This window comes from Myripristis murdjan, chromosome 19, assembly GCF_902150065.1.
Source record: "Myripristis murdjan chromosome 19, fMyrMur1.1, whole genome shotgun sequence".
Lineage (NCBI taxonomy): Eukaryota > Metazoa > Chordata > Actinopteri > Holocentriformes > Holocentridae > Myripristis > Myripristis murdjan.
Window position 1 is genome coordinate 11051214 of NC_043998.1, and position 11287 is coordinate 11062500.

The window sequence follows — 11287 nt, forward strand, 5'->3', positions numbered from 1 at the left end:
AGCGCCTTCTCATCCTTGGAGACGAGCGCAAGCAGCAAACGCGACGGCGCCCGCTGGGCAGAGCATTTTGCGTCCAGCATAAGCGGCTCTTTACGCACATTCCGTATGTTTCAGTCTGAATCCCACTAAGACAGCATTAGCAGAATAGATGGAGGACCAGCGGTTCATGGATGTACCCAAGTTCATCAGATGCTTTGAATGACTGAGTTTTACGCCCAGGGTTATGTAGAAGTCATATGTTTTACTATAGGCGAATGCGTGCGTTTGTTTTTTGTCTTAGGTTTATAGGCTTGGTGTGTGATTCGGTCCATATCAGTGGTGCAACATAAGCTCCAGGCATGTAATGAGCGTGTGGTCACAGAGCATATTCATTAATATGACTCAGCAGCACTCCATGATCAGCTGAATGAATTGAGTCAGATTGTTGTTGTTAGTGGGGTTTCAGGCGGGTTTGCATTGATTTTGGTGAGTTTTCACAGGGGCAGTCCATCTGTTACAACCACATAGCCTAACAGAGAGCCACACCTGAGGCCAACAGGCCAAAAAAAAAATCTGCTGTAGGAAATATTTCTATCCACTATGATATTAATTTTGAGGTGTAACTTGATCACTAACTGTGCATATTGCCAGTAATTGCTCAGTGCTAGCATTGGCATTTTGGTAATGACCAAATCTGGCAAACTAATGAGGCCTGTTTTCTGCAGACTGTGCACTGATATGATTATTTGCTTTTTCACTGAGCGGTTTTCAGTGGTGGATTTAGCCGTCATCATAACTTGTTCTCTACATTATCCAGACTTAAAGAGCAAGCCATCTGCAGCCCTGCAAGGTTTGTGTGCCACCAGACACCCCAAACCTCAAATATTCCCCAAAACCTGCAAATGTGCTCAAGAAATACTTAGCGAACAGGTTCCAGGGTTCAAAGCTTGCAGACTGCTCTACACTTCTAATTAGTGAATTGGAAACAATGCCAGCAATATATTAGCCAATAAAAATAGCATTAGTCGGTAAAGATGCCCATCTTCTCTCCAAAGGGCCTTCCCATATCGATCTTTGTTATCATGTGTATGTCCACGTGTGTCTACTTTAGCTCCCCTTTGTTGTCAGTTTGCTCTTTACGTTGGTAGTTAAGTCACTCTGTGTCAAAATTTGCAAAAAAAAATGAGACTGAACCCTTGTAGCAGTGTCTTAAGCACTGAAAATTAGTTCACAAGGGAAAAAAAGATGTTCAATTCTTCCTCACTCTATCTCAGCTCATACTAAAGGTCAAAGGACAGAACAGACCAGTTATGGTTCACAAAGACCCCCGAGATATATACTTTCTCTCCGCACTGTCTCTCTCCTTCATTCCTTCATCCTCTCCCTCGCTCCTCGGCTCCTCCCCTCCCTCTCCGTGAATGCCGTAGTGAGCATTGTTCACAACCACTAGCTTTTGCTGAAAGCCGCACAGCAATGAGGTCTCTGTGCCTTTTGCCTCTCTCTTCCTCTCCCCTCCCCCCTCCTCCGCCTCCCTCTCCCCCCACCCCTCTACCTCTCTCCTTCCCTCTCTTTCTCCCTCTCTCTCTCTCTCTCTCTCTCCCTCTATTAAATTTCCAGTCACACAGTGGTGCAGAGGATATTCCCTCTTTTCCCTCTTCCCTTGCTCCCTCTCATTCCCTCTCACTCATGATGAAATCTTAGCCCACATCCAGACTCTCTCCCGTCCTGGCTCCCTTTCAATGCTTTCTCTTGCTCTCTTCTTCCCTCTGTACATCTTTTTTGCCTTCCAACCCCCGCGCCATTTAAAATGATTCCACGCCGCCCATGCCAAACCCACCCAGTGCCTCTGCTATCCTTCCCCCTCTTTCCACACTATGTCCTCACTGTGTCATTGCACATTGCATCTGATATCCCCCCTTATGCATCTATGCCACGTACGTGTGTATGCATGCACCCTTAAGTGTATATGTGTGTGTGTGTGGGAGTGATAGAGAGAGGGAAGGGAGGAGGGAGGGGGACATGTATTTGTGCACAGTAAATGAACAAACACTCATCGCTGTATTGCTTGTGTCATCAGTACGGGAAGGCTCTTCGAGTAGAAATACAGCGGAGGGCACTAATCCCACTATCGAGAGAAGGAGTGCACAGCATTTCCAATACAACCCAAACCCCATAAACTCTTAATGCTGTGTTAGGAGCCACAGGGGAGGAGAAAGGGAGGGAGATGAGGATTTGGCAGCGACATGCTATTGCCAAGACATATGTGGCATGCTGATAGCACTGGAGAGGTGCAGCTCACACTGTGAAGAAGGGAGGGGTGCTGATACACATCCATCATTTCCATCGTTTCGGGATATTGGATACAGGCCTCACCAGGCTGGTAGTGGGTGGTTGAGTCATCGTAAAAAAGTTCAAAGCAATGATTAAGAATATGGGTGATATTTGTTGCAGTGGCGCTGATCTTAGATTTGGGTAAAGAGAATTAGTGATCTGTTTGATGGCCTCGGGCATCCAATGGGGCTTGTGAACAAAACTATATTTTTTTGTGGTTATTTTTAGAAATATAACTGAAAAGTTGGAAGGATGCTCATTGCCATCTGTGTTAGAGAGTAAGAGAGATACTTGGGAGAGTTTAGAGTTATTCATGGTGACAACCCTATGTGTGTATGTGTGCATGCATGTGAGTTTGAATGTGGGTATGTGTGTGTGTATGTGTGTTAGAAAGAGAGACAGAGAGAGAGACAGAGGGGGAGAAAGAGAGAGAGAGAGAGAAATCCTAGTGTCACAGTATCTTAGCAACTGCCTCCATCTCCTTGGAGACAAGAACTGACATCATTTCCCGTCTGTGAGAAATCACTTTTGGTTTGTACACAGTGTGTTTGTGCTTATGTGTGTGAGGGCATGTGTGTGTGGGTGTGTATGTTTGTTTATATATGTGTGTGTGTGTGTGTGTATGTGTATGTGTGCCTGTGCACCTGTGTTGGCGCGTGTCCACGTTCGTGTGCAGATGTGGGCCTGCAGTATGTGCACAGACACAGAAATGATATATTCCAGAGTTCCAGTTGAGGTACACGCCATAACGTCACTCATTTTGTCCACAGTCAGTACAAAAAGTAATGTCGCAAAAAATTGAATTGGCACTGATTGCTACCTAAAATATAACATTGTTCGCACTTGGACTTTTATTTTATAATGAAACAGAAGTTTAAAATGATTTTGCCAGATCATTTCATTATTACAAAATACTTAGCACTAACACTCCAAACAAACATTTCAGAGGGTTGTTATTTTTCATGTGAACCATTACAAAGCCATTTTCATGCTTACTATCAAGTTAAGTCCTTCAACATAGTTGGCACTGAATTAGAAGAATTTGTGCAGCAGTATAGCAGCCCTAAGACAGAATGTATGTCAGTATTACAGCAGGACATTTTGTATTATCATAGCTAACAGTATCCATTTGTGCTGTCAAGCTTGTCAGTAACAGAGTACCTGGAGTCCGCAGCATCCTTGTCTAAAGGAACTGCTGTCCTCTACCGCCATCTTCTGGGGAATGCAGAGAACTGCAGTCAGTAGGAGAGGGGGAAAAAGTGTACAGTATAAGCTGAACTGGCATAAGTAGACAAAAAAGATCCAGGGGGTCTAAAAGCGAGAATTTTAGTGCTATTCAGTCAGAGCCTACATATCAAATCTGTTCTTTTTTTGTTTTGTTTTGTTTTTTTGCTTGTTTTCCATTTGGGAAATTCCCATTTTCCGTGTAATGTTTGGAACATTTGACACTAGAGCTGCCATTAGGATTACCATCAACATTTTTTTCTATCTTGTTCCACATTTTTCTTCAAGCACCAAAATATTTTTCCCACAATAATTCTGGTAAGGCCTTTGAGCAGTGAAATATTAAGTCAAAAACTACACACACTCACACACACACACACACACACACACACACACACACACACACCAGAGACTATGGTACTCACACCTAACAAATTATTTACTAGAAAGATAATTGCTGTGGTTTGATAAATATCTATTTATATAAAATATAACTTAAATTGTTAAATTTTACAGTAAGGAGCTTTAACTCTTCTCTGAGTTTTAGGGGAAAAAATACCTACCTCTGTCATTGATTTCACGTGTTATAGACGAGGAAATAAAGGCATGTTGCTGCCTTTTGATTACTCTCTAAGCTCAGTGAGAAAATACTCGACTTCACCGTAGGGAATAGGATATAAAAGCATGCTACACAGCACACAAAATATAATGGTGATATAATTTCCGTTATAAAAGCTATCTTCTTTAATTGTCTGTGAGTTTTCTCAGAGAGGGAGTAGCTTTCAAATGCATTAGTTTGTCACCTCCCTTTTCTTGAGTCAAACAGCTATCTAAGATCCTAGAGTGTCAGAGTCTAACACATCAAACCCTCATAAGATCTATCATCCCTGTGGGGCACAGCTCCTTAAAAAAATAAAATCCTATCAACCTATTTAGTTGTAGGGTCTCCCATTAATCTTACATATTAAATTCCTGCATCTCACATTAATCTTTGGCAGAGAATTAGGTCCATACTGACCACAACTCCATCAATACAATAATTCATCAATCTTTGACTGAAACCTTACTCAGACTCCAAAAGATGCCACTGAAGCAATACAGAAATACATTATGAATGTGTAATGACTAAAATGAATAGACCTCTATGTAGCGGACGCCTTGAACAAGAACTACCAAAAACACACAGAGGCAGAGACTGATGACACTATTATGGTGTGCACAATACTGTGTTTACCAATGACAGAAACAGAAAAAAGACTGCAGTGAAAACGGCTGATAAGCTTTATTATGAAAGGGCAAGGAGCATCGAAATATGCCAGACTACAGAGATTACAGGAGTGAACTGACAGTAGTGTGCAGATTGATACTCGGAGGAAAGCGAACAGCAATTCCAGGGAGTCAGAGCTACTTGCTGCGATAGAAAATAAATGCCAGTCAATCACCAGGGCATACACGAGTCAAGAAACAAGCAGAGGACATCATGTTCTGGCTAGGTGTTTTAGCAGTGGTCCATGAGGGGCTTCCAGGGCATCCTCAGAAAAAATTAGGAAGCTATATCTATACCTCCGTCATCAGATCAGAGTTGCTGAGGAGCTATGCAGTCCTGCTCTTCTTCCCCTGGGAAAAAACATTACAATGCTCTGATCAAGACAGTGAAGTAATCTGAACTGTCAACAATAGAAAGATTGCAACATAACTTCTAAATAGGTCATATTTCCATTTTAGTCTTACATATTTATGACTAGAGACAACCTAAAAGGATTTACCCCACTTTGGTCTGATCATCTGATAATGTTTTCAGTATCACCACAAAGGACCAACAGTAACTCGTTTTGTGAATGAACAGCCCTACAGCTTCATTCCAAATGTGGAAGATAACTGGTAAACAAAATCTAACTATGACTTCAGCTCAGTCATGTGTGGAGACCACGGCCACACACACCCTGAAATGGGACAAGAATATTGCAGTGTTCCTCTTGAGGAACCTCAACACCACACAGCCAGTCCTGGTCCAATTCAGCACATCACTGATCAAAAACATCCCTCTACATTCACAGTCCACCTCCTGTTCCTCGCCTCTTTCAGCTTCCTATCATTTGATTTAGCTTTGCTTGCAGCTGGAATATTTTACTTTCTCTTCAGTTTAATAGGTCAGCCTTGGTTTGTCGTCTCTAACTGGGAGTTTTCAGTTCTTGTCCACCAGCAGTGTGTACATTTATTCTTTGTTATTTGATACTGCAGAGCCTGGTGTGTAATATTGTTTGTAATATCAAGTCACATCACAAAAATAGTCATTTTACCTTTTGGAAGATCCATCTGGAAGAGAAGTAATAATAGTATCAGTTCCAAATTCTTTATGATATATAATTTAAATAGAGGTTAAGTATGCACACTTAATACCAATACAATACGTAATATATACTGAAAAACAGCCAGTCAACCTTTTTTGACATGACATACATTTGAAATAAATCATAACTGTCACCCTCAATGCAACAGATGGTATGTTTCTATGCTTTCTGTTTCCTTATTATGCAATCAAACAGAATAGATTTAGCACCAAAAAACAGATTTGAAAGTAAAGCTATCAACACAAGTCATGTTTCTTATGTCTTTCAGCTAGGCTCCCGCCCACAAGATACAGCTCAAAGGAGGGAGAAACTTTTGGATTTGCAAGCCAACATTTTGGATTTGCAAACAAAGGTTTTGATTCACATTTTAACACAAAGTTTTCACAGTTTTTCACAGTTGTTTGTTTGTCTGTTTGTTTACTTTGTGATTTGGTTAGTTAGTTAGTTTCAGTCCGTCTTTATTTAGTAAAGCAAAGCCTTGTCCAAAACTGACTAAAATATGGTGCTGATGGAAAAAACAGGAAATCTTGATGTTCCTTCACTAGAACCAAACCATCATCATCATATTCATTTCATCATATTTTTAAACACCTGGCCCTCTGAATATAAAATGAAAACTTGTTTCTCTCTCTTTACACCATGTGCAACCATGATCAATAAGCTCAAAACACAGTGTGACTACCTGTTCAAGAACCTCTCTGACTGCATTTTCATTGCGTGGGCAGTCTAAAAGTCCCTTGCTCTCATGGAAGAGACAGTCCACAACCAGTTTGACAGAGCTGCTGTTCACCAGTCTGCTGCTGTCTGCCACAGTGAGCTCTGGGTTGGAGGTGTGGTGCATCACCACCAGGATCACTTGTTTAAATACTAAGAATACTGTTACAGAAAGCATAAAACAAAAAACAAACAAAATAATGAATTAATTTGCAGCAAAATGATTATTTGTATTACACTTTATGCAATAATTGGTAACCATGTGAGTACTAATCCCTGGGATTTTTACCTGAGATGTTGGATAATGCTGCAGTGATGTCAGTCCCGAGGCGACTGACGATGGGACAGAAGACAATGATGACATCACTCTTGTCGGGTGAGTCTACCTCAGTTGCGCCTCCTTTGATGAGTCGCTGAACAAATTTCTGATGAGAATCCAGAGTGTTGGAGGTGACATGTGTATAAAACTTTTCCATTTTTACTGTTTCTGAAAACAACAACAAAAAAGAAAAAAAAAACCTGATACAGTCAAAGTAGATTTTAGTGGCACAATCACAGCGTCCAGTATAGTACGGGGAACATTTTAGGAGCTCTTCAGACCTCGACTTCAGCTCTCTGATATCAGACAGAAAGACGTCGTTCCTCAGACTAAAAGGCTTCAGGTCTCTGGAAAATAAACTGTCAAGTCAAAGGTCTAGTTAGTACAACTGGACCAAGCAGCTTCACACCAAATGGCATCACGCCTCCAGACAAAAGGGCCTCTGGCAAAACACAATATGGGTCAAATGTAAAGAAATAGAAAATCTTTATTTTTCACTATTTACTTTCTTTAAAAAAGCTCTGACATCATCACCTGTTCACTAATTGTTGGGGCTGATTCTTCAGCTTCCACTCCCTTGAATTTAGTCTGAGGATCATTTATTATCTGCACTGAAATATATGCATTATGGACAGAGATATTTATTGTAGGATTAAAATGAGCTGGCTGTCTTCTCTTAATGGGCTGATTGTCACAGTTGTCCAGTTTTGTCAGGAATGTTAAAGTTGTCAAAATGACTGTGCCTTACAGCTGCCTACCTTGTTCAGACTGCTTGGTGCTCTCCTCCAGAGCTTCTCCTCCCTCTCCCTGTTCTTCCATGTTTGTCTTTTCTTCCTCAGAGTGTTGGTCTTTCAGTTTAGTTTGGTTTTGTTGATGATGTTGCTCCCTCTCCTGAAGTTTTTTCTCTTTCTCAAGTTGTTTCTCCTTTTCCTGTAGTTTTCTCTCCTCAGGTTCTTTCTCTTCTCCCTTAATCTGTTTCTCTTCCTCAAGTTGTTTCTCGTCTTCTTTAAGTTGTTTATCCTCATTAAGTTCTTTCTCTTTTTCTTGAAGTTGTTTCTGCTCAACTTCATTCTTCTCTTCCTTGAGTTGTTTCTCATCTTCAAGTTGTTTCTGCACTTCAGACAAAAGGGGCTCTAGCAAAACAGACTCAGGTTGTTCAGGTTTGTCTTTCAGCTTTCTTAGTTCCTCCAGTTTATGTTGTAACGTCTCAATCTCTTCCTTCATTTCCTGAAGTTGTCGGTCCTTTTCTTGACAATGTGTGCAGTCTTTGCCCCTGAACCACTGCGGCAATGCTGGTAATTTCAGTGTAGGTACATTTAATGATTTTGGAAGATTCATCTGCAACAAAAATAAAAACTGCATCAGCACCAAACTCTTTAGCCACCTAATATAGAGGTTAAATATGTAACTTTATTTACTGCAATATGAAGTGTAAAAGTGGGACAAGTCAGAGGTTTTTACATGACAACAACTCAGTCTAAATCACAACCATCAACCTCAAAGCAATTAAAGGAAAAAAAAGAATAACCTCTAATAAAGAATGTTTCTCAATTCTTTTATACAATTCTGAACAAAACTTTTGCTAAAATGCTTGCTAACAAAAGAAAACAAACTATCATATTTATCATATTTTTCATACTTCACTGTTATAGTGCTCTGTCAATCTGACTGTAAACACATTCTTCAGTCTTAGAGCTCTTGCCGATGATCAAATGATCATTTCTGTTTGTTTTTTTGTGTTTAATGTAACATACAGATGGGAGTGATCTGGGATACATGGTTTGGGATCTTCAGTAATAAGGGCAACAAATGCATCAAGTTTCCAATTTTAGGCAAATGTGTCCCTCATTTAGCATAAAACTGGTTTTCCAGAAAAATAACATCTTTAATATCAGAGAAAGGTAATTTAAAATGAAATTTACAGATATTTATAAGATTTCATTTTAGCAGTAGGTTATATTTTTGGCATGAAAACAGGATCATGTTTCAGTGACTGGATCTTTACACCATGTAAACACATGGTAAAGAAACTCAAAACACAGTGTGACTACCTGTTTAAGAACCTGTCTGACTGCATTTTCATTGCGTGGGCAGTCCAAAAGTCCCTTGGTCTCATAGAAGAGACAGTCCACAACCAGTTTGACAGAGCTGCTGTTCACCAGTCTGCTGCTGTCTGCCACAGTGAGCTCTGGGTTGAAGGTGTGGTGCATCACCACCAGGATCACTGGTTTACATCCAAAGAGTTCTGTTCAACAACACAGATCATCCAGTTTGTCACAAAAACACAAACAATACAGTCCATGTCACTTTGTGTGCAATGAATGCTAATTCTCTGAGCACTAATACCTGTGGTTTCTACATGTTTACCTGAGATGTTGGATAACGCTGCAGTTATGTCAGTCCCGAGGCGACTGATGACGGCACAGAAGATGACGATGACATCACTCTTGTCAGGTGAGTCTACCTCAGTTGCACCTTCTTTGATGAGTCGCTGAACAAATTTCTGATGAGAATCCAGAGTGTTGGAGGTGACATGTGAGTAAAACTTTTCCATTGTTGCTTTCCCTGAAAGAGAAAAGCTTGATATAGTCAAAGGTAAATTTTACTGCTACAACCAGCATTGCTAAAGCTCAAGGGGAAAAAAATGTGAGAGACTGATTCTAATGTGTTATGTCCAAATGTCTAAACTTCTGTTAAGAGTTTATCTGATCACTGATACTAAATAAACTGTCATAACCAGGTACACAATGGGGCTAAGACTTATAGTGGGTTTATATGTGTGGATGTTAGTTTCTCTTATGGAGGCATATAATTATTTAAAAAATAAAATGAATTGTATATGATTTTTTATATATATTTATAATTGCACAATTTGTGCTTTTGTTGTATTTTTCCTAATTATGTGCTTTCATATATCCTTTAGCTTATCTCAAATATTAAATACCGTACATGAAATCAGTAACTTTGAAACAAGTGACATGAAAATACTAGACTACATAAATACGATTCCTGAGCCATAACAAGAAAATGTTGATCAAGCCTGGGCATTGACAATTACAACATCGGTTTGCTCTCGTCTTTATTCATGTTGCTGTTTCGCTGTTTCTGCCGACACCTGTTTCACGCTAAGATGTCCTGATGGGGGATGCCTCTCTGCCTTTGGCTGACTCAGGGCTTTTTCATTGTTTAAGATTTTCCTGGGGGTTTGTCCTTGAATGCTGTCGATGGTCTTAGTAGGCTAGGCTACGTAGGACAGGTATAGCTGCTGTATCCTTGTTATTGTGTTTCATGTGTTTGTTTCTGTTCTCTCCTCTTTGTTCTGCCACCTTGTTCCTTGTTCTGTTGTTGGCTTGTTCCTTAAGGCTTATCCAAGCAAAACGCCTGGGCAGCCCATCAGGTCAGTGCAGAGTTTGAGTTATGATGGAGCGAGTGGGAGCTCCCATAAGGTATACAGATAAGTAGGCTAAAAGAAGCATGTTTTCTAAAAGAGGTGCACACAATATTCTCTCCTGAATGGCAGACAGCATGGCTGCATTTCACCACCAAGCCACCATGGTGCACAGTAAAATATTGTGCTCAGTATGTCTTTTGAGAGCATGCAATCTACAACTGTTCAAACCCTTTGGAAGAAGAAGCAAGTACATGTATCAGCCAACATTATCTTTATAATACATTGAATATAACGTAGTAGTACAGACTAGCTGCCATGCCACCAAAAAAAAAAAAAAAAGGCTGCTGCTGACGATGAGGTCTTTTGTTTTTTTTTCACCAAGAAACAAAAACAGCTTTCGACAACTGGAATGCCCCTGATAGCATGAAAGCTGCTACTGGCTTTTCTACAGACTAAAATCACCACTGGTTCTGAACCACTCGCTGTGGTTTCAGAACCATGGACAGCGCTGTTCAGGGGTGCCGCCAGGAATTTTCAGCCCCATGGAAAAAAAAACAAAATTATATATATATATACAGTACAGGCCAAAAGTTTGGACACACCTTCTCATTCAATGCATTTTCTTTATTTTCATGACTATTTACATTGTAGATTCTAACTGAAGGAATCAAAACTATGAATGAACACATGTGGAGTTATGTACTTTACAAAAAAAGGTGAAATAACTGAAAACATGTTTTATATTCTAGTTTCTTCAAAATAGCCACCCTTTGCTCTGATTACTGCTTTGCACACTCTTGGCATTCTCTCGATGAGCTTCAAGAGGTAGTCACCTGAAATGGTTATCACTTCACAGGTGTGCCTTATCAGGATTAATTAGTGGAATTTCTTGCTTTATCAATGGGGTTGGGACCATCAGTTGTGTTGTGCAGAAGTCAGGTTACTACACAGCCGACAGCCCTATTGGACAACTGTTAA

The 11287-nt window shown here is 40.2% G+C and overlaps 1 protein-coding gene across 1 annotated transcript in view; it reads right to left on the reverse strand.

Moving 5' to 3' along the window:
• Window positions 1-4806: 4806 nt before the first annotated feature.
• The window catches only part of LOC115377965 (uncharacterized), a 48040-nt gene continuing 41559 nt past the window's right edge, over window positions 4807-11287 (reverse strand). Inside the window, exons 7-10 of the mRNA XM_030078052.1 lie at window positions 6889-7086; window positions 6568-6752; window positions 5835-5850; window positions 4807-5151 (exon numbers count right to left, since the gene is read on the reverse strand). Of these exons, the coding sequence (XP_029933912.1) occupies window positions 5111-5151; window positions 5835-5850; window positions 6568-6752; window positions 6889-7086 (440 nt within the window). The 3' untranslated portion in view covers window positions 4807-5110. The remainder of the gene's footprint in view (window positions 5152-5834; window positions 5851-6567; window positions 6753-6888; window positions 7087-11287) is intronic.